This window comes from Perissodus microlepis, chromosome 12, assembly GCF_051167445.1.
Source record: "Perissodus microlepis isolate ML-2025 ecotype Zambia chromosome 12, ASM5116744v1, whole genome shotgun sequence".
Classification (NCBI taxonomy): domain Eukaryota; kingdom Metazoa; phylum Chordata; class Actinopteri; order Cichliformes; family Cichlidae; genus Perissodus; species Perissodus microlepis.
This window is the reverse complement of record NC_140472.1, coordinates 33747106-33771913: the sequence shown is the minus strand read 5'-3', so window position 1 is coordinate 33771913 and position 24808 is coordinate 33747106. Positions and strand designations below refer to the sequence as shown.

Here is a 24808-nt window from a genome sequence, read left to right as displayed (position 1 = left end):
TCATCTCGCACTCTCTCCTAATTCCCTTTGTCAGTCTAGTGAGTATGAAACAAACCTGAATGAGTCTGTAATCTGGTGGTTTGTGTTTCACCGTGTGCCCCCGTGAGGTGACTGGGCATTCAGGCCGTTGTGGGTTTCACTTGCAGTTACCTCATCCAGGATCAAAGCAGAAGAAAGACATTGTGCATCGATCATTTGAGAAGTATGAAGTCAGCACTCTGATTTCTTTTTATTCGGCCGGAAACTGAAAAGTCTCTGGAGTGGCTGTGACAGATTATTCTGTTATGGTGGCTTTTGTTACGTCCAAGAATGATTGTGAGTACACGCACAGATGACAGCCCAGTGACAACCTACATCCACTGCTTAAGATTGTCACGCCATTTGCAGAAAAAGTGGTCAATCATACTTTAACAACAGTTTTCTTCCTGCAGACAGAAGTCATACTTGCATGAGCAGAACATCCACATGGAATAATTAAATCCCTGTTAAGAAAGTTGCCGTTCATAATGCACATTGGTTTGGGTTTTTAAGTTTTCTCAGATTTTTAGTAAAAATTACCTCTTTTTTTTCCTCCAAAATAAATAAAAATAGAAGACTACTGCACTGTCATGTCTGCATGCCAAAAAGCTCAAGCTTAGCAAATAAAAAAGGGTATAATGCACCACTACATATACATGTGTGCAGAGTTTGCACCTTTGTCATGTTCCAGCATTAGTTTCCACCAGAGTACTGTGAAATATTCAAGCACATGCATGTAGGCTTGTTGGTTTTTCTAAATTGACAGAGAGTGTAAACTAGATAAAATGCTTAAAGTGCTTTATAAATGTCAGTGTGTGCACCCACCTAAAGCAGAGGTCCCTAACCGGTACCGGTCAGTGAGTCGTTTGGTACCGGGCTGCGAGAGTTGAGGCTCGGGTGTGAAAGTTATGGTTTTCAGGGTTTTTATAGTTAACTCGGTTTCCCTGGGTGTTTTCCCGTGTTGTAGTCGTGTGTCTTATTTTGAAAGAAATATTTACGTGTTACCATAGCGACCAGAGAGCATTAAGGGACAGAGAGGAGGACGTTACTCTCAGTGTTGTTGGTGCATTTCAGGAGGACGCTGCTAATTAAGTTACACAGTTACACAGTTAATTCACATTAATTATTATATTTACAAAATACCACCCTTTTTGTCTTGGTCGTATCATTTTATTTGGTTGTATTTATCCGCGACACCTTTTGCAGACTCTCCCATTGGTTTATCTTTATCTATAAATCTCTGCTTGGGCTGGTTCCATCTTATTTATGTGTTTATATGTGTAAAAACCACAACCAATACAGCCTTCGTTCTCACAATATCATACAATTGATTGTCCCAAAAATCAGAACAGAATTGGGGAAAAAGGGTTTTAAATACGCTGCCCCTGCTTCCTGGAATAATCTGCAGAAGGAACTGAAATGATCAGAATTGGTTAAAGGAACGAGAGAACAACTCTTTTACTCAGTGTGATTGTTTTTAATGTATTCTTAATTTGATCTGTTATTGTATATTTTACACATGTTGGTATGGGATATTGTATTTGTTTTAAATGTTATATACTTATGTGGTATGTGACTTTTGTTGCCATGATGCCAGGTCTCTCTTGAAAATGAGATTTTTAATCTCAATGAGATTTTTACCTGGATAAATAAAGGACTAATAAAGGCCGGTCTGTGAAAATATGTCTGACATTAAACCGGTCTGTGGCGCAAAAAAGGGACCGCTGACCTAAAGAAAATGTTGCATTTCTTTTCAGTGCAGTGTTTCACAGAAATGTGAAGGAACATGTTGTGAAATTGTGGAAAGTTTCTTGTACTTGAACACGAATATATTTCTAATCATTTTAAGCTAGGCTTACATACCACCTGTCAAATAAAAAAGGAAGTGCAGATCAAAGAAGGCAAAGTTTTGATGTTATACTGTATGCGTGAAATTAAAGTGAATTGGCATATGAATATATATGTAAAGAATGTTTTACTGCAGGCCTTAGGTTTAAGGTTTAAGCAGTGATTTTATGGACTTGGACGCAGGCATCAGAAGCCGCCACAGTCAAGTAGTTATTCAAGTTGTAGTTCTTTGAAATCCACCTGAAGGGAACACGTGTAGGTGGTGCATTGTGAAGTATCCGTGGATGAGTCTGCTCTGGCACATTCATCTGCTCAGTGTTATACTCACAGTTTGATAATCAAATTCACATTACTTGGATCCAAAAGAGTAATTAAAGGTGTTGTTAGTAGCCCATGGGAAATTGTTTCATTTAGGAGTTTATGAACTTCAACATGACTTGCAGATATTAACAAGCTCAGACCTGCTGTGACACTTTGGTACGCTTCGGAGGGGAAATGGAGAGGAGGTGTGACATTTCAGCTCTTACACAACGTTTAGAACTTAACCAGTTTTCAGTACAGATCGGGTTAAAGACTTGGGGCAGTGGGTACAGAACAGCTACTGTTACACTCTGCAGACCAATGACTTCACATGCTTAGTAGTAAACACAAACAAATGGAAAAAGGACAAACTTTTATGAACCCACAGAATTTAAGGCAGCAGGGAGAGAGAAAGTATTTCATGGGAAATGACCATTTCACACCAGTTTTTACTGGGTTCACATCACAAGACAAGTCCCAGTACAGCCTGCAGTGTTTATCAGTCAGAATCACGTGTAAATAGTATCAGCTACATTTGCAGTGTTTGAAGCACAAGAGTGCAAACTTTATACTTTTTGCAAAAATCATCACGTTTGAGTAGTGTTGTGGAAAATATGCAGAAATATTTTAAGCATCTGTATAGTGGTGTATTTTTGCACTAAGGGAAGAAGGCAAGCTGGCAGAAGCAATGTGATGCAATGTTGTGCTGGGAAACCTTGTATGTTACTTTGACATGATCATGTCCACTTTTTCATGGTACTCTGTGATGGCTGTGGCATCTTTCAGAAGGATAATGCATTCTGCTGCAAAGCAAAACATGATTAAGGAAGAGTTTGAGAAGCACAATGACTTTGAGTTGTTGACTTGGTCTCCAAATTCCCCAGATTTCAATCTAATTAAGCATCTGTGGGATGTGCTGGACAAACAAGTCTGATCCGCGGAGGCCCCGGTTTGCAGCTTACAGAACTTTAAGTATCTGTTGCTAACATGTTGGTGCAGATACCACAGCACACCTACAGGGGTCTAGTGGAGTCTGTGCCTCGATGGGTCAGGGCTGCTTTGCAGCAATAGGGGGGCCAACACAATTCCCTGGTCATTTAAATCTGTCATTTAATGACTTTACAGTACAAAGATTAGCAATCTCTTTGCATGCATTTTATAGTCTCTGCGCTGTGAAGTGCCTTTTTTTAACCATGTAACTGAGTGCTTGAAATAGGCCTATAGCTCTTTAAGCTAAAGAATTCATCCTGCCATTTCTAACGGTATCAATAAACGCGAGGGACCCAGTTCCATTTGGACCGTTTAATGCTGCTTTCGCTATGTTGCTTTATATCATGTGCCTTGCTGTTCCTTCACTATACGTTCATCTTTGGAAAACACACCCAAGAGTACTTTGGTGTCATCAGCATAAAGAAACTCATTCTAGAGCTGCTCGGGGCTTTAAAAAGGTGATACTCTGGCCTTATCCCATCTTTAGCTTCCAGCTACTGCAGATTGGAAGGGAAGCTAGCATAGAGTTGGGTAGGAAAAAACATAAATTGGATATGGTTTTAATCTCCCCCAAACCAAACAAAGGTCCCTTCATGTAAGTTGACTTTCCTTTTTGGCCGATTGAAAAATTATCTTAGATATATGCAGCAGCAAGCTGGCTAACCTCATTTTGCTGATTAGCAAAGTACTGTCTATACTGAGTAGAATGTGTTCTACTCTGAGATGCATTGTCTTTCACATTGCAGGTTATTTAAATTATTAAACCATTATTTGGCTACTTTTGTGTTAGGTTTACTTTTTCAGTGCTTTTTGTTTCCTGGAAGTCTGAATTGGGGAGTAACTCCAAAGGACTGACCCGCTTTCCTTCGTAGCTGAAAAAATCTACTTCCTAAAGAGGTCTTATTTTACTTTAGTTTCCTCTCATGCCCACAGCATGCATGTCATCACTGCAATAAAGCTTATAAGATTACCCTCAACTTTAAACATTGTCTATTCATCTTTGGTTTCATTTTATATCATAGACTAAATATTTTTTGTTGCAATTAGGTTTCAGCTGAAAGACCTGATCCTCGGTCTGATTTAAGTTGTTAAAAGCTGAACAACATAACATGAATCAATTCAATTGGTACCAGGGACAGTTTAATTTATTAAGATGTGATTTAAACAACAAAAGATTCAGTGGTGAGTTTTACTTGAGTACTGATGTAATGTTTTCTGCCTTTGAGTTGTTGAATCCTTTTCTGGACTTTCCAACATTGGTTCGTCTTTTTAGTTCAGTGTTAATGATTTTTATTGTGTATATATATAGGATTTAATATTTTTTATTAAAGCCTACATGTTCAGCAAAAACAAATCTGATTGAAGTGCAGTGTTATCACCTGAACGTCATCTGTTGTGTGACTTTAAGTGGATTATGTTTTATTCATCTGTGGAGATTTTGTGATGAATGTTAATGAAAATGTGTGCCTTTTATTTAGATTTAAATTTGCTCTAGTGCACTTGTGTGTGTATATATAGGATTTAATATTTTTTATTAAAGCCTACATGGCAGTTGAAACATACAGCAGTCGATCACAGACCTGTATCAAAATAACACATCAGGCTATATTTATGCAATCGCTCAGCGTCTGTGGCCTGATTCGCTCATGACCTGATTCATGGTGAGTGACAGAGTCACAAGCCCTAAGAAGTCTTTTTAAACTAGGGCAGGGGCAGCTGTCCAGAAGTTACATAAACTTTGACCAACTTTTGTAACAAATCACTCACATGGCAGAAATTAGTTAAAGTATCAAGCAACCGAGAACTGAAAATGTGACGACATAAAAAAGATCAGCTGAGATGAGTTCAGCAGCTGCTTTATTGTAGTGCAAGATACAGGGCTTTCTTTGCAGATTTGTTTTTTGCTGCGTGTTCACTTGAGCTAATCTGTGCTGGCAGAAGCTGCCGGATCCTTTTTGTGATTGTTGGTGTTACATAAGGTGAAGTTTCTTTGCAGTGAAATGTCCTCCTGTCCAAACACTGAACTACATCTGCTTGGCTTCCAAGCTTATACAACACCTGTCAGAACACAGCAGCTTCCTTTTATGGACATTTACTTTTTGGAACAGCTGTTAACATTTGACTAATATCACCAGACCTGTTGTCACTGTAGTCTGATCTATTTTCTACAACAACCAGTCGAATATGATAATAAATCAAATGTAAAAAGTATTGGATTTGATTTGTGTACTTGTCAGAGTGATAGACCTAACATAAAACAAAAACAAACAAACAATGGCATAGAAAACAATGCAAAAAAAAAGAAGAAATCAGTAAAATAAGCAAAATCATAAAAATAGTTTGCCAAGATGGTAAAAGACATTGACCCATTGGTATACCGCAACATTAGCAAGTGTCTTTGTCTTTAGTCAGAAGTAGGGATGGGTATCGTTTAAGTTTTATCCGATACCGGTGCCAAACCGGTACTTTTGAAATGGTGCCGGTGCTTAAACGGTGCTCAAACCGGTGCTTAAAGAATGGAGAACACAAAATTGGTCCAAAAACCTCTCATGTTCAGCTGTTTTTTTTGTAAAAAGATAACAATGTTAGCCTTTTCTGCAGCTATAGGGCATATATGGTATCACTCTTTGCTGGAAGCAGTGCTTAAACAATGGAAAACACAAACTTTGTCCAAAAATCTCTCATGTTTAGCTGTTTCCCACTTTTTCTTTGGTCATTTTAGCCTTTTTGGCCAGGGTGAAGGGAGCATCTGCCATCAAACAAGAAGACAGCCGCATGTAGCTATGATGATGTTTGCTAGTTCACCTTACATGCATTAATTTAATAATGTGGTTAGCCTACTCAACGTAAATTACACACGAACAACATTAAGCTACTCACGCAGAGAAGAACGGCTGCTGCTGCATCATCATCCTCATCATTTCTGCTACACTGGCAGGGCTAGGGGCCAGGACTCTCCTCTTCGGGTTTTTGGGGGATGTTGCTAACTCCGGGTCCAATAACAGGGACCACACCCGTAGTAGATGTGCTCGATGTGAGGTCTCGCAGCAAGCTATTAAATACAGCGCATTTTTCGGCTTTTAAAAAAAACGCTATGCGTCGCCAGGTGTTTCATCAGATTCGAGGTGTTACCTCCTTTGCACAGTATCACCTTAAAGCACTTGTTGCAGGCTGCTGAGTTTGCATCTTTTGCTGTGAAGTACAGCCAGACTTTTGACCGCTTCGTCTTGGGCATTTTTAATCTGTAGCTCTGCTCTAAAAGAACGTACGTTCCTGGACCCGCCTACTATCCTCGGAAACGTAAAATGATTGGCTAGAATTCAAAGTGTATGACAGCTCAGGAAAAAAAAGCACCGAAATGTGCGCTGCTTTTCGGTCTGGTTATTACCGTTTATGTCAGAACCGGTACCCATCCCTAGTCAGAAGTGACTATTCTTAGATTGGAGAATGGTCAACTAACACTTTGTAGCAGGTTGTAAACATGTATATTTCATAAATGAAGTTGGGAATTTTAGCATCTGAGTTAAATGGGAAGTTGGTATTAGAAGAACCGCAGTTTCTGTGGAGGTCTCTTGTCTATAATTAGCTTCACGTTTACACATGATTTTTTTTAAGTTAGAAAAGTCTGACAGATGTATTATTTTTAAAATTTTTATCTATCTTTCATGAGTTAGTTTAACAACATTTGACAGGGGAGCAGCAGGAGAATGTAAGTGTACTTTGTGGGACTAATCATTTAGGATGGGCAGTAGAGGTCAGCTGGGTCAAAAGCTCCAGGTCTCTGTTTGATTATAAACATACAAGTCCACATTTAGCAGGTCACTTCTAGTTCAGGCAACCCTGTAATCAAGATAAAAGCTCAGCTTTCCTTTTTCCTTTGGTCTCATCTTCACCTGCTTTGTAGAAGAAGTCAAAGGTCAAAGGTAGAAGCACCGCTTTGAGGTTTGAGTCTCATAAGCAATTATCTAATGAGTGAGGTGGCAGAACAGGGTTTGATTTTTGTTGGTCTTTGTTGTTTCTTTCTTCCTTTTGCTTGCTATCTTCCATCATTCCCCAGCAGAAGCATTAAAACAATCCTGAATGATACTCAGATTTTCACACAGGCTTCTGTTTTGCTTAAATTACACTTATAGTTGATGTCCTTCTAGATGACCCCCTCCACACGTGACCACAATCTCTCATTTTACTGTGCAGTCAATTCAGAATTCAATAGTCTGATGTTTTATCCAATTTGTAGGCGTTTTAGATTTGTTTGTACAGGTTAATAAGGAAACGATTGCTTGCATATTAGCATTGCTTCCTCCGCTAACTAACAGGTTAAACTGGCCTTTTATTAATACTTGTTCTGAAAACTTGCCTTTGTTGTAATCCTGTAGATTAACATCTCACTCCAGCGCTCTTCTGCACATCATTACAGATGCTCCGAAACACACATCTGACCACACCCATCGGCAACACCAGATGTGGTCAAAGCTTTTAGCTCTGAAGCGTCCAAGTAAAGATGAGCTAAGTTAGCAGGAATTCAGGGCGTCCTGCTAAAACTTTTATTACGACCATCTGAGTGAGAGTGAAACAGTGACATGTGATCAAATCACAACTACAACTCACAAGATGAGGAGATATCCACCCTCACCCTGTGACAAAGTAATCTACTAGTATTATGAGTCTGCATTTAAACAGTTAAACAATGCTGGATGATGTTGAAACAGTTTTTGTTTTGTTTTTTTTACCCCCTTTTGCTTTGCATTTTTATCCACAGCTGAACTTCGTCTTAATGTTTATGCAGTTTTAATATGATTTTGTAAAGCCATAAATTGTTGTTTCCACAGAAACGAGCTTTAATAGACTTGACTTTAATCGGATTTCTCAACATTCAGGCTGTTTAAAAGAAATCTGTGACTATTTTTTTTTAATTGATTCTTTTGAAGAGCGTTCTGTCACAGGCCTGGATCGTTTGACCCAGTGTTTCATTTTATTTTGATATTCGTATTTCATGTTTTGGTTCATTTTGTTGTCTTTAGCTCCTAGGTTGCCTACGTATAGTTCTTTGTTCATTTAGACTCCTTTGTGTCATCTTCTCCTGTGTTAAAGTTCCCCTTGTTGTGTCTTATCCATCATGTTTTATGTCTGCGTGGTTCATGTCGTCAAGTTCGGGTCACGTCTGCGTCCCGTCATGTTTCCTGTTTATTTTGAAAGTCTTACACTTCCCCTGTGGTGTCATTATGATTTGTTTGTGTCAGCTGATCCCCATGTGTGGCCCTGATCACCTCATGTGTGCATTTTGTCTCTTACTGCTCGTTGTCAGGTCGTCTGCCTATGTAACCCCCATGTTAATCATAGTCAAGGTCACAGTCATAGTTAAAATAATTAAGTTTAGTTCATAGTCTAGTCTTGGTTATTGTTGTTGTTTGATTTATTCATGTATCAGCCAAATAAAGGCTCGCCTTGTTTTGAAACTTGGTCTCCCACCGTGTCTGCTCCTGGGTCCACCTCATCATCACACCGGCGCACCCCGCCGTCACACGTTCACTGCTTTCCCCTACATAATTCCTAAAAAGCACACTGGGCTAATGACTGTTTCCACAATCTGTTCTTTCATTTCAATTAGTCTCTGCACCAACCCATAAATGATTCATAGAACCCACCCTTAGCCTGTCTTTATAACTAATAAGGATAAGTGATATGGAGGAACAGCTACAGTGTTACGTTGGCACAACAAAAGATCAGAAAGGTCTGAGATTACAATCGTCACGTTGAGACAAATGTCCTCAGTAGGGCTGGGCCATATCATACCGTTCACGGTAATACCGGTATAATGTTGGGCAATGATAAGAAAATGAAATATGGCAATAGAATAGGGGTAAAACGCGCATGCGCAGTGCCTTTGTTTTCATACGCACATGGCGGCGACGGAGAATAAGAAGAGCGAAAGTGGATCGTTGAATGAAAAAGATGAGCCAGAACTGGTTTGTAAAAATGCTGCAACTTCAGTGGTGTGGAACTGGTTTAGCTTTCATCCGTCAGATACACAACAAAGCACTATTTTTGGTAGAGCATGCTAGCGGGCTGTCGTTATTACCGTGTTTTTTGGAAAATACGGCGCACTTAAAATCAATGCTTTGCTTTTTCTGAAAGTTGACAGAGCCCCTTATAATCCCGTGTGCCTTATGTATGAATTCTGGTTGTGTTTACTGACCTCGAAACGATTTTATGTACACGGCGCTCGAAAATCTGTCAGATGTTTTAATACGACTTTGCTAAGCTACGAAGCCGCACCGCTTGATGGATTGTCGGAGCATTACGGCTATCGTAGGCAGGAGCCTCGCGGAGTGATACGTACTGTGCTTCAACATAATATTACCGTATTGTGTGTGTATAACCTTTTTAAGTTTTGTGGATATTCTACATGGTTATGCTGAGGATATGTCGGCCAATTTCCACTGGAAATGCCTTTTTGCATTTGCACTGTAAAATTTTTAAATTACTTTAATACAAATACATTGATTTTTTTTTTGCACTAATAAAGTTGTGGAGTTGTAAAGTATTTTGTCTAGTGTCAATTATATCGTCAGTTATATCGTTATCGCAAATTTTCAAACGTATATCGTGATAAATATTTTTGGTCATATCGCCCTGCTCTAGTCCTCAGCCAAAGCAGGACGCCACCCTCACTGAACTGCTGTCTGAGTTTGGGAAACGCTCATGCTAACAAACTCTTCTGTACGCTACCTCATATGGTAAAAGGAGCTATCTTCAGAATTAGTGAAACATGTCTCTCGATCCTCTGGCCTGATAATGCAAACGACTCCCAACCTCCAGGATTTGATCAGTTAAATCCCTTTTTCGCTAATATGGCTTAAGAGGATTTTCTCTATACATTATTATAGCATCAAACAAGTCATTTCCTGCAACTAGATCATTTCCTGTTTTCTAACTCTACATGATATGGTTGAAACTAGCATTTAGTGCTTAAGGTTTCTTGCAACAGCACATGCAATCAAACATCAAAGTGACCTTTCCCATTGATTTCCTGTTTCTGTGTCACAGGGAAACAGGTTGGCTAATAGGGCTGTGTTATGCAACAGCATGCAGCTGTAGGCTTTTACCCAGAAATCCTGCCAGTGTTCAACTTGAGGAGATTAAGGTTGAGTGAATGCCCACCCTGATAGTAAACGGGCACTGCAGGGCCATTTTTAGTTATTTTTCACTTTGATTGAAGAACAAAAAAGGAAGGTTTCAAACTTTGAGTGTTCGTTTCTACCCTCTGTGGCATTCTAGTTCAGTGTGTTTAAGGCGTACAGGAATCCCTATTACAAATGAAATGGTGGCATAATGTGTTTTTTTTCTAGCACGGGGTTTTCTTTATTTGTAAAATTCACATTTTTGGATGCAAATTACAAGAGAGCTCAACCAGCAGACTGTAAAATCACTCGTGTTTGCTCTCCATAATTCCTCAATGTAAACAGAAAGGAAATATTTGTCTATTGTCTCATCTCGTTGCGTGTGAATGCCAGGACAAACACGGTTAATTATATCCTTGGCTAGGAGAGCTCGCCTGTTCCTTGTGATCCACATGTTTTTGTTTGTGTGTGTGTGTGTGTGTGTGTGTGTGTGTGTGTGTGTGTGTGTGTGTGTCGAGATTATAACTGCTCGAAGGAACACCCTGAGTTGTGGCTCTCCTTGTTCAGCATCGGGTCATCATCTGACTTGCAAAGGAAAGCACTTTATTCTGCTCTGTTGGCTCTTTCTGTATTTAAAGCTGCGGGTTTAATTAGCCCGTACGTGCCGCCCACATTCAGATCCACATTAAACGCAGATGACTACCATTACTCTCAGCAAAGGCACCTGTCCCACTATAATAAATTTGGATTTTTTTATTAGCATCATTATTTTCCCCCGTGCCCTCAGTTTGCTCCGGCTACGATACCTGCAGCTCAGCAGGTTTGAGCTCACGCTGCTTTGTGCCAAGGATTTATTTGTTTTACCTTGTTCCCTCAGTTGTGTCGGGCAGATGTGTTTGAGACCGCAAAGACCGTTATTTAGAAGGCTAATATGACTTTTAGTGTGGAAGAAGACCAGTCACTACAAAGTGTTCCCATTGTGGATTAAAGATGTAGTAATAATAATAATGATAATAATAATAATAATAATGATGATGATGATGATGATGATGATGATGATGATGATGATGATGATGATGATAATAATAATAATATTTCATTAATAAACTGAGCTACAAGACCAGGAGTAGCATAAACACAAGTTTATGTTCCCATGAAAGTGAAAAAACAAACATAATTATCTTTCTTCTTTCCAGCCAAGCTTTTTTGGGACATTATCCAAGGAGAGAGCAGTGCTGGACAACAGACTGGTAAGTCACCTTTATATCATCTTCAAGCAGCTAAATGATGATGCCTGCAAAGGAGGATGTGTGTGTGTGTGTGTTTTCTTTAAACATTTTCTTGAAAATTCCTGATTTAAAAAATTCCCAAAAAGCAGCAGCAGATGTCTGAGTGTGTGTGTGTGTGCATATGTGTGCTTGTGTGTGCCTTGTTTAAAACATTGTTGCAGAGATGCCTTACCCTCTAAATATGATGGAATATGTTTTTTTTCCCAAATTATTACATTTTAAAAAATGAAGTTATTCAGGCAGTCCCGTGTCTGGCAGATGGCAAGAATCTTGTCTCTTTGTTGATGATACCGTGTTTTTTGGAAATACAAAGACTTCCTTGATCTCACTCTTGTCGTGTAATGCAAATTGCAATTGCAAATACCTCAGAAAACCAATTAAGCTGCAACAAAAGAAATGATTATGGCGCGCAGTTGTTTGCCTGGCTATATCTATCAGGGAGGGGAGTCTGTGGTGTCCTGTGCCAACTGGCACATGAGTTATTTAATTACTTAGCTCAGTGGCACCAAATGAAGTCGACAGATTTATGGATTCATCCATTACCCATCTATCAGAAAACAATAAAAGCTTCCGTTTCTGCCCTGTGTACAAAGCGCCCATGTGCACTGTGACCATCAAGCAGCATCCCCCTGCTCTGTCTGGAGGCCTTTCTCAGCCTTTAAGTAATGGGCTGCAGCAGGTGGGTGGGCGGTCTACTGTTGATTCACAGGTATTGGAGGGCCTGATCATGAAAAACTGTTTAAATCGTTTGATACTGTGAAGAGTCAAAGCTGGTCCAATGCCAGACTGGATTATTGATGTTTGGTGGCACTTGGTTTGGGGGAATGTGGCCAAGTCTTTCAGCTGCTCCGAGGAACAAAGAACTCTTCAGTCTTCATTCAGATCCTGGTTCAAGTTTTTTCTTTTTTCTTTCCCAGGTTGAACAAATATGTTAATGTCCCTGTAATATAACTGCTGTGGTTAAAGGAGGTTTTGGGGCGGACAAAAGTATGAGACTAACTTCTTTTTTTGGTGCTCTGTAGATCAGTGATGACACTGAGCTTTGTTGCATTGTGTCACATTTGTGATCTATCTTAGCCTTGGTCAGTAAAGTCCTCCAAGTCTGTTAGATGCTACTGTGTTGATTCTAGAGTCTGTGTTGCGATTGTTGTACATTTTATATTCTTTTAGGATGAACTGTTTATTTCTTTTTGCTCCAGGGTGCATGAGTGAATGAAGTTTGCTGCTGTAAAATTAAAAGTTACAAGCTCGGTGCTGCCACGATTGTTTTTGTTACCTCCCCTCTAAGGTCTGTTGATGCCATGGCAACAGCTGGTAACTCATTATCAAAATACATACTGTTGGGACAAACTAATTTAATACTTTAGATAACCTTTCATATGCTATAATTAGGTAATTTTAGCATGCCCCATTGATAAGTGGATGCACAGATGTGCATGCAGCATTAAACCTGATATGTAGCGAAGAGAGGAAAGAACGTCAAAATCTGTCACAGGTTTTGAAACGTGCCTTTAGTTGCAGCAGAGACAGGATGCAAACAAAAGCAGACAAAACCTAAACTGGGGGTAAACAAGAAACAAGTATAAAGAAACCAAAGACCTGGACATGAGAAATGCAATCAGAGAAACACAGACGATTCAGCAACAAACAGAGGGATAATGAGGGAATGAGACACAGGAAGAGAGCACAGCTGGGAGAAATCACACACAATGAGACACTGGCTGTATCCCAATTCAGGGTCTGCAGCCTTAAAGGCCGCATTTTAAGGCCGATTACGTCACAGCGACGCGACGAAGGCTGTCCCAATTCAAAGGCTGCTCGAAATGCGTCCCTCAAATGCGTCCTTCATTCCCCTGAATTTTAAGGATGTGGCGGTGTAGACTTCGTGGCCCAACATATCCCAGAATGCATAGCGCGGCGGTGGGTGTGGATAATTTTGTCAAAAAAAAACGGCGGATGAGGGGCGCCTAAAGAGTAAACTTTAAGTACTGAATATTATGTCACTTATTTATGTGCAAATGTTTACTAACGAAGAACATTAAAACATTACTGTTGGCCACATGTCGGCAAAGTTATGTGACATTAGTGACGTTTGTACTAACTTGGTTTTAAAGCCTTTACTTTAAAATACACGCCGTTCAATAGCTGAGCTTAATCTTACCGAGAATGATCAAAGCTCATGTAGAAACAAACAAACAAGTGAACAAAAGATTTTCTCCTTCATTTCTGTCAAACAAAGCTGTATGAAACGTTTCCAGCTGTTGGTATCATGGTTGCTAGGCAACCTGGGCAGCGCGGCGGAGGCCAGACCGTCCCATTTCACAAGCCTCGCACTTCCGGCCTTAGCGGTCTTTGAGTACGCGGCCCTTGTGGATCGTTAAGGCTGCAGACCCTGAATTGGGATACAGCCACTAACACGGCACACGAGACCGTCAATATAAAACAGGAAACATGAGGCAGGCACAGAGACACAGACTTGACACGGAAACAATGACAAGCACCGACATGAAAACATAACTTTATTAGACGTCACACAAGGAACAGAGGCAGAAACCAAGAGACTAGAAACTATAAATAACAATGAAATCCAAGACTATAAGTAATTCATAACACAAAACACCCGGTTACAGAGCCAGGACCGTGACAAAATAATTTAATCCTGGCATCAAGGAATTTCTCAGTCTCAGTTTGAACCTCAGATAATGTCTCTTGGAGTTTCCCCTGGAAGAGCTGGAGATGCCTAATGGACATGAACACATGAAGAGAGATTTGAAGTGTTTTGGGTTTTAAAAAAAAAAAAAAAAAAAAAAAAATTATTAGAGCTTGTGAACCTCAAAATTATTTTGAGGTTCACAAGCTAAAATTGTTGAGATCTGCATTTCTAGGCTTCTTTGTAGCAGGATAATCCACTCAGGTTTCATTTCCCCTCTTTCCTTTAAGTACTGGTATAGGAAAGGTTTCCGTTTCTGTCCCACTGAAATCTCCTTTGGATTTCAGAGTGACCTCACTTGTGGGATGGCACAGGTGGAGCGGGGGCTGGCTGGGGATTATGCACATCTTTTGCATGCTGAACAATGGCACTCTCAGTGGGACAGTCAGCCAGAGAAGACAGACGCTATGATACCACCACAGCTTTGTGGGATTAATCTAATAATAAAGCCAGAATTGTGCCTAAATCCTAATTGATTTTATTTTACCCTTCATGCACATTGTACTCATTATTGAATACTGAATAAATCTAACTCACAGCTGTGACTGAGTCTGATCACGGGCCTCTATAGGTGAACTGAGGATGCCAACTACTGCAAAGATGGTCATTTTGTGTGGTAAAGTAGGAAGAGACTTGAGTTTATATCTCGGTGAAGCAGTGCCACATATTTGAATGGAATGTGCTTGGTAAATAAATCTCAGCTGAGTTCATTTCTCTGCCTTTCTGTCAAAATTTTCTCTGGCTTTCAGCATCTTGATGTTTAGTCTCAAGGTGCATGTAAAATCAAAGCAAATCACCCACTAATATGGAGCCTAGCACAAATAAGTCTTTGATGTTACTGCCATCAACGTGATGACTGCTGTAATTTAATGACAGATAATTTACTGCAGTCAGTCGTGTAGCTCTTTATTTTTAATTAAAAGTGAATAACGAGATGAATAAAACGGCATCAAATGGCTTGTAATGGATTGGGAGCCTTTGACCGTTAATAGGAATGGGTATCCCATGACAACGAAAGCAGGATGCTCACTCAAAAAGAAGTACTGTGAATTTTAATGAAGGGGGATTTTAGTGCTGAGTGGAGTAGTAGTGAGTGAATAATTTCTCTGAGAGACTTCTCACTGGTGCTTTGGGTCTTTCGTGTAATATGAAGGGCTGATCACACAGTCACACAACCCTAATATCTTGGGGGTTTTTTCGAGACAAGACAAGATCTGAGCTTGTAGAGAAAGATTGGAAACAAGGTTGATTTGCTGGTTGATTATATGCCTTTACCTCTGGCTATGGGCTCTGTGTAGTGTCCAAAAGAACAAGACTGCAGGTACAAGTGGCTGAAATGAGCAAACTACATCCAGGTGACAGAGTGAGGTGCTCAGTTACTCAGGAGGGGATCAGAGTAGAGCTGATCCTCTGAATTGAAATCAGCTGGTTTAGATGGTTCGGGCATGTCCGACCAGCATCAGACCCCCGGGGTGGATCCAGGACACGCTGAAGAGATTATGTCTCTTGACTGGCTCGGGGTATCCCCTGGAAGAACTGGAACTGGTGGCAGTGGAGAGGGTATCTCAGCTTAGGCTGCTTCCCCTGTGAGCTGGAACTGGATAAGCAACAGGAAATGGATGGATGAATCTGTTTTTTTTAAATATTTTCTTTTAAATTATTCCTTTGTTTGGCTATTGTAGCTGACAAAAAAGGAGACACCTGCCTCGCATAGGAGTGTGGTAAAGTGTTCACCTGATGCTCATTGAGAGATGAGACACTAACAGACAAGGACTGAAACCTGCTGATTCGTCATCCCTACACAATAATTATAACATACCAAGGCGTGGAAGTGATGATACATTTTAGTCAGGATTGCTATATTAAAAAAATTATTTCCATCTGCAGTAATTTATATTTGGCAGTCTGACTCCCTTCTGGGATATCCCAGACATTCCACATGCATGTGGAAATCACAAGGCAGGAAGAGCAGCAGGAAAACTCAAGTCAGGCATTGATTAAATCACACAGAGCATGTAAGGCGGAGCTGACCTGCAAGGTGCAGGGCTGCTGTATACAGACTGAAGCAGCTTAAATAGTGCACAATATGTTAGAGTTACCTATTTGATGCATAGAAAGGTATGAGCTGAGCCGTCAGCTCATGTGGGAAGCACTGAGACCAGCAGAGCTTGACTTTGAGGCCTTGATTAAAGAAGCAAAACAAAAGCTGACATGTCGAGATTAATCACGTTAAACGCATTAGTAAGTCATCCAGGAAGATCATGCACACAATGTAAATGATGACATTGGAATTTAATTTCATTTAATGCTTTTCTTATGTTATTTATTGCCACATTAGCAATGCTAATGCTTCATATTGCAAGTAATGTTGCTTCTGGGGGTGCTCCGTTCTGGTGGAGCTGCACCACAATCGGTTTCCACGTAATGTTAACACTCATTGTTTCACTAATGTGAAATTCAGCCATTTAACTGATCCTTGTGTGAGCATTTTTTTCTTTTGTCAACAGTCAACAACAAATGCTTCCCAGCAGACACTGAACTCATCTCGGATTACCTACAGGGATTATTTGACAGTGGCATAATCTTTATGGACTTTTGCTTGTTGCAGACCCACATGATCCATTACACAGCTGCAAACCATGGAGGCCAAACAGTTTTAGCTCATGGACCACTGGACCAGCCCAATGCGATCGCAAGCTTTGCTGCATAATGTATTTTTAAAAAATATCGTTGTGTTAGTGATGAGTACGGGTACATTTTCAGTACATTCACATCAACTGCAACAAAATAAATGATGAACAGCCAGATGACAAGTGTAACTTTAGTGAAATGTCTCAGGTTTTCCACATTTTATCAGTCTGACAACATTACATATACATTGCAAAATCACAGTGGCAGTATTTGACTTCCTAATGGAAAATGAGTGCATTTTAAATATTGTTACCGTCTCTTCTCTTCTCTTTTGGTATTTTGCAAAGCCATCCAGTGGGGCACGCTGGAGCCTCTGACTGTGGCTCTAAACCTTACTGAGAAAACTATGATAAGAACATGCCACATGAGTGATGTGTGTATGCTAAAATACAGATGGGTTATATAAGGGCACCAGTTACATAAATATTTTCCTCAAATAAATCAGAAGCCAAAGCGTGTTCCTTCAGAGTTCTGATCTTCCTCCAACATCAGCAACCCACTGCTGGGAAAGTGTATCTGAGCCAAAAGCAGAGTGCTGTATCTTTTCTATTTAACCGTTTGTGTCTGTGTAAGAAGAAGCTAGCAGCAGGAATAACAACAACAAGGAATCCTCTTTGAGTTTATTAAAGCTCAGTACCTGGGGCTCTAAGTCATATTGAGACAAACGGTTGTTTGTTGCTGGCATCTCAAAGAACTCATTTAAGGGTTCCTGAAACAGCATACAATACAGAGATGCTTTCAGGAAGAGTAACAACATAAACGGTAGGAAAGAGAAGGAGATTTGGTGGTTCAAAAACACAGCTTGTATTTTCTGAGTAACTGCTGGAACTCTCCGAAGTTTCAAACAATGAGGTCAGTGGATGTACAAGTAATCCCTGCGAGTCCAGAAGCTCAGCAGGCTTCAGAACGCTCTAAACGCTCAGTTTCAAAATGTTATTTTACTTTATTTCAACACAAGAAAAGCAAAAAAGTGAAATAATAAGTGAAATTACTTTTGTGTTATTCATAATCCTTTTTAGACAGAAAAGTCTAATTTCCCTGTTGTTAAGGTGGATTAGAATAAACAACTTAATTATTTCAAAGTTGCTGCTGCGCTTACATTTCCAGCCATTTAGTATTTAGTGCTGCGTGGAAATATTTGTTTGTAGATTGTGTTTTTAAAAACACGTGAACGCGGATTCGACACCATATTTACGGTGTGGTTAACTGTGATCCAAACAGGCCAAACTAAAACCTCTCCCTGGTTCAGCAACACGCAGAAACAGATTTGTCTAAAAATACTTGTGAGAATAAATTTTTTTGACACGTCACTTAAATTGCAGTCAAATGGAACATGTAATCCGGTTACAGCCCATATGTGATAAGTACCAGTTGGAGAGTGGATTATTCCAAAAACACCAGACAGTACCACGAGCAGTGACATTTAACACGGGTGGTCCCAGTGGGAATTAAACTGCTGACCCAGGCTGTATTAGCGATCGGCCTCCACATGGCACCGAAGTGCCCTTTGGTGAATTAATTATGCTGATGGCAGATGTTCATAAAGATTTTAAAGAAGTGCTTCCCCCTTTTTAAAATGAGGGATGCATGAACTATGTTTTTATTTTATTATTAGAACCCTCCAGTAGTTCTATAACTACCCCCACTGCCCTGTCATGCATTTATTTAAAAACACCGTGATGAGTAGCCAGCTACATCACCAAAAAAGAAAGAAAGAAGTAATCGCACTACTCTCCAGGTGCAAGACAAAGCTGTATGCAGCCCCAAATCTCTTCAATCTCTTCATACAGCTTAAACAACACAAATAACTTTGTATAAAATATGCTAAGAGATGCTGAACAAACACAGTTACTTTGCCTGTGCAGATAACTCATCTCTCTGTTGAAATCATGCTGTAATAATGTTGTTCTTTTTCTCCCACTTCCTGCTCTTGTCTTCGATGTAACGCCTGTGTGCACACATCCGAATGTTATCTTAAAAAGCATTTTCCTTCATTGAATTCTTGCTCGGGCTTTATGAAAGCTTTGACTTTACGTCTTGCTTCGGTTTTCTGACAGGGTGCCATGAATCAAGCCAAGATCACAGACGTGTTGCACAACCAAGTCGTCTGCTAACCTTCTGCTGGAATTAGGCTGGGCAGTGTCACACACACATGCCTGCAGATGTTACGTAACCTTGTCATAGCAGGCATCACGTCTCTTCTCGCAGATATCCACACATAAACACTGAGCCATAGGGATGAAATTAACTGGTCCAAAGGGGGAACGTGTTTGGATCTGTTTGTGCTGAACAGTTAGCTCCTTGCAAACAAGTCTCATGGCCTGCTGGTCTTGTGATTATTAGTCACCGCCTGGACGTTGGCCTGAAGCCAGGCTCGTACTTCTTTTACATGTGCGTGCACTCTTACAGATATCTTTGTGAGATCCAGTCTAAGATTTAGAAATCCGAGTGAGTAGTTTTTTTTAGGAAAGTGAGTATTTTGTTCTGTTCTAACTTTTTCACGTTCCTCCAAAGGACCCTCAAACGCTTAAAGAGAAGGCTAACATTGGCTAACATTTGGGGCTTCTAACTTAGTTGTAATGGCTAAGGTGAGGATGAGGGTCTAGGGAATATTGCATTCATTGCAATTCATTGCATGTGAATGAACACCCACTCAAACACATACATGAATAGCAGAGATAACCTCTACATACTCTGAACTAAGGGAAGGAAGTGTATGTTCTGGATGTTATCACCCAGATTAACACTACAAGTGCTGCTTCAAGTGGTGACCGCTCTCCCCTTAAAGAGAAGGATGAAAATAGTAACAGCGCTTCATGGAACATTTATTTGTCGCATAAGGGACGACGATGAAGGTTGTGTCTGCTGTATTGTGATGTAGCGCATTACCTCCCTGACTCTGGAGACATTGTGCATCTACTGAAGTCTTAAAAACTTCTCTTTTTAACAGGGCATTTACTTGAGCTGCAATTCAAAAAAATTAACGAGTTAATTAATAACAGTTGCCTGCTTGGTTTTGAGTTTTCCTCACACTATCCAAAAACCTGTATGCTAGGTTAGTTTGTGATTGTTAATTGGTGTTCGCTGTGTATGTGAGCGGGAATGGTTGTTTGTCTGATGTTTAAGCGGCACAGCCTCCAAAATGTGGTCGGCTCTGGATTTCAAATATGACAACGGGGCCTGATTTGATGAAAAGAAGCACTGATTGCTGGAACAAGGTCTTATGAGTTCTTCTGTACAAGCAGGAGTCTGTTGCTGCACGCCTCTGAATTTTAAAATTAGTTCTGTATTTTACTGGAAGCCGCTGAAAGAATGGTTAAGAAACAGAATTTAAAATTGTCCTGGCAAGAAAAAGTGTGATGCGCTAGTTTTTGTTAGCACCTTAGCTGCTGCGTCCTGATGACTCCAAGCAAAAAGTGAGTTTTGCTGTTGTAGTGTAGATGGAAGAAAATGACTAGGATTGATATATAGCTTGTTATGTCAGATTTTGGCAGTTTTAGATGAAAGAAACAGCACTGTTTGAACTCACAGATGTGAGATTCAGAGTTCTAAAGCTATTTATATTATGTTTGAAATCTAATATCAATGACCTGATGTGGCCTGTATAGAGTTACTGACTTTCTTAGTAAAACAATCCAGGCCAAAGACGAGGAACTCTGTGTTTTCAAAGCTGATGTGAAGCACTTATAATAAGAAATCGGTGCATATGTCTCCTTTTATTTTACCAGCATTTATGCTGCCATACATCCTAAAACAACCAAAAAAACATGGCGTGTGGAAACGCTTCTTTACAAATACAAATAAACATAGCTGAATGTTTTGCATTTCAGGAACTAGACTCTGACGTGAACTCCTGAAGCGATCTTCCTCTGCGGATATTTGTGCGGTGACTCGTGGACTCGATTGCTTTGATGAATAGCTGAAGTTGAATGTTTTGACTCTGAGTCCTTAAAGCCTTTTCCTTCCACTTAACCTTCCAGCATTAAAACAAAGACCAAATCTGACCCACGACCTTTGGAGTATTATCTCTGACCAAACAAGGAGATGGCTAACTGAGATATCATTAAAGGTCTGGTAGCTTATGAATGAAGAAGTGGACTGAGATGGTCTGTGACTCTGTTAAAACTGACATCATTCACTCTTTGACCGCTGCTAGATACATTAGTTTCTAAATTCAAACTTCAAGATTCAAGATTCTTTATTTGTCACGTACATGGTTATACAGGTATAACATGCAGTGACCTGATACGCTCCTCGACTGTGCAAAGAAAAAAGAGACAGACAGACGAACTTTATATACAGTGAATGAATATATACAAAGAGGACATTATGTGCAGCAAGTGGGTGAGTTATGTACATTATATAAATAGAAATAAAATAAAATAAAACAATCTGGAAATTTACAGCTTGTGTAGATTGCGTGGGAATGGTGTTAAAGTGTCTTGTGCTATAGCAAGACCAAAAGTATTGGGATGATATGAATGAGCCTCTGTTTGTGTTCAGATGGTGCAGAACCTTCTGCCTGATTTCAGAACAGTTCTTTGCTGGGATGCGACGGGTCCTTCAAAATCTGAGTTGCTCTAGTCCAGCATCTCCTGACGTAAATGTCCTGTAGGGAAGGGAGAGCAGTCCTGCAGCAGCGTTCTGCCATACGGATCACTCTCTTTTTACCCTTGACACAGCTGTTTCCATACCAGGATGTGATGTTCTGTGTGAGGATGCTCTCCACAGCACCTGTATAGAAAATCCCGAGGATCTCTGGAGAGACCCTGAACTTCCTCAGTTGTCGTAGGTGGTACAGACGCTGCCTAGCCTTTTTGGTCTGGACCTGAATGTGTGCAGACCATGTCAGGTCTGAGGAGATGTGGACACCGGGATACTTGAAGGACTGCACCCTCTCCACTGGAGCTCCATTAATGATAATGGGCTTGTAGTCTCTGTGCTGACTCCTTCTGAAGTCCACCAACAGCTTCTTGGTCTTGCCGACGTTCAGCTGGAGATGGTTGTTCCGGCACCACGATGCCAGATTCTTCACTTCATGTAGGCCGCCTCATCGTTGTTGGAGATGGCGCCCAACACCAATGTGTCATCAGCGAACTTCACAATGGTGGTGGAGCTGTGGGTGGCCACACAGTCTGAAGTGTAGAAGGAGTAGAGCAGTGGCGAGAGGACACACCCCTGTGGCGCTCCCGTGTTGATGGTGATGCTGTTGGAGATGCACCTACCCACCCTCACCACCTGAGTTCTTCCAGTGAGGAAGTCCACCGCCCATGCACACAGACTGCTGTTGAGTTCCAGATCCCTCAGCTTTGTGAACCGTCTACAGTCTTTGGAACAACTGGTTATAAATCAACGGAGATGAAAACACGATAAAATAATTAAATGGTTTAAAAAAGAACAGCAATATTATTTGAAGCTTGTTTTAGTCCTTACAACAAATACAGTTCATATAATCCTATTAAAATCCTTGAAATCAAACTTTCTAACACTTTCAATTGCTCTCAGCCCTTGGGTCGTATCCTGTATGCTTTCATCTCAAGGGGTCACAAGTCCAAAAGGTGGTAAACTGCTGCTTTCAGTGGAATACTTACAAACAACTCTGACTGACTAGATTTCTTTCACATTAGGGAATAGTTGCTCTCTGATTGCCTTAAAGACTGAAAAACACACCTCGCACACTTGACAAACAGTAAATCGCCGTTCCCCCCCGTTAGCTTCCCATGTGACAGAGGGTCCACATTACTACTTTGGTAAGTATGCAGATTTTCTCCCTTTTTCCTCCACTCCCTTCTCTCCAAATCCAGTAATCCAAGAGGAATTGGCTTAGTGACTTTCCAACCTGTCAGGGGAGGGAGGTTGCACTGAGCTGCAGAGAACAGTTTAAGCTGATTAACCCCAATAAGGAGGGTTATCTTATTAAAGCTTGACTTTAGAGGTGGTGTAGGTTGGCTGCATGAATATGACTGAACACAAGAAGTTCATTTACAAATGTTGGCTCAATAAAAGCTTATATAACTTGTTTTCAGCTCCTGAAATCCAACAGGATTTCGGAGTCACACAGTCAGACATACTTTCATCTGCTTACTACTGGCTGTTATTTATGCTGGACAGTTTTTAAAAAACACATTTTTGTACTCATTTCTGCATGCAAATATTTTGCAAAGCAATGTAGTTAAAACTGCATTAATTAAAGGTTTTCCATGTTAAATTCAGCCAAATTTCTAGCATTAACAACAAAGTCAAACTGGAACAGATCCACTATCAAACAAAACGTCTGTTTTTAATATATTTTGTCTTTATGGATTTATTTATTTGTGCAAATGTGCGTCCTTATCCTCACAAAATGAAAACGGCTTCCTAGAAGCCTACAAAGAAGATGGAATGAAAACAAGGACATTTGCATTTCATGTTTTTCCAAAAAGGGACAAACATCAGCGAATAGATTAACATTAATAACATTAATTAACATTAACAAAAATTTACATTAATAGATTAACAGCAAATAATAGCATCAACATGGCTGCTGAGAGCCTGTGACAAACCAAAAGCAGAAGTTTGTTTGCACTATTTCCAGCTGCTCCTAAAAAAAAACAACAACAACAACAAAAAAAACCAGACAAAAAATGTAGAACAAAGTCGAATCCTGGGCTTACAAAGCTGCACAGTTTTCTATAACACCAGACTTGTGCGCTCTGATAATGACTGAAACTGATGCCTGCATCAGACACCTTTATGAGCACAGTGATGGTAGAAACAGTGAGGCTAATGAGTTTAGGCAGTGATCCATAAGCTCTCATATTAGCTGACATTATGGGGATGAGGCTCCAAGCATCATCTCCTGGTTTTGAGTGAAAAAATGATTAACCCTTTTTTTCTTTACATTTCAGAAATGCAAAATGGAAGAAGTGCTTGAAAATATAGTCTTAAATTAGCCCGATTTGTTCTCTGGTATATTTGCTGTAGTGTTCTGTGATAAGATCCTGACCCCACATAATAATAATATTGGGTACATTGTGTGCTGGGCGGCGGCCAGGAGCGGAGGCCCTGGTGGACCGACCCCCGGCTACCAAGGCTACCAAATGACATCAGTGTGCAAAAAAATAAAAACTGTATAAAAATAATTTATACAGGTATAAATTTTAGATGTCAGCATCTGTAGCTGTATTGTCACTTTATATGAGAGGATGTTTTAGGGCATATAGATGTATCCCTTTGCATACCTAAATGTAACACGTATGAGCTTTACTGTAGTTTCTGCCATCTTGCAGCCACAATGTCTTTATTTTTCTGTCAAATCACATCTGAAGCTTGGGGGCGATCATGAGAAAAACAGCTTTTCTTATCACACCCGAACACAAAGCCTCACAAAGAAATCTAGATATTAGAAATTTATGCAATGAAGACGCTCCGCGCAGAATTATGCATATATCGGCTATTAAACAAGGCAGATTTCAGCTCAAACGGGCTAATAAGCAACTGCCTTTGTTTGCCATTTTACTGTAACGAGAAAAAAAAATTATAATGTAAGCCCCTCAAAGGAGGGGATATTCTCACTTAATATTAAGGCGTCGAAGGGGTCGATCCATGTTTTATTCATGATAAATCATGGCCTGTGGCAAGCAAAGGCTTTTTATTCTGCTAAGTGACATTTGTTAAGCCATTTGTTAAATTGTACAACAGGATAAGGATTTGTAGATTTGCATTCTCTGGCTGGCACAACTGGAGCGGCTAGAGTATAGAAGTCAATGACAGTTACTGCGAGGACGACAAAGTCCAGACTAATTAATTAGGGCTGCGACCAGCTCCCTGTTGTTTATAACAAAGGCCACAAACAAGTTCGT

General features: G+C 40.2%; 1 protein-coding gene across 1 annotated transcript in view; it reads left to right on the top strand.

The window, feature by feature from the left end:
• The window catches only part of rasgef1ba (RasGEF domain family, member 1Ba), a 118125-nt gene that overhangs the window by 18785 nt on the left and 74532 nt on the right, over nucleotides 1–24808 (top strand). The window contains exon 3 of the mRNA XM_084946895.1: nucleotides 11474–11527. Coding sequence (XP_084803021.1) covers nucleotides 11474–11527 — 54 coding nt within the window. The remainder of the gene's footprint in view (nucleotides 1–11473; nucleotides 11528–24808) is intronic.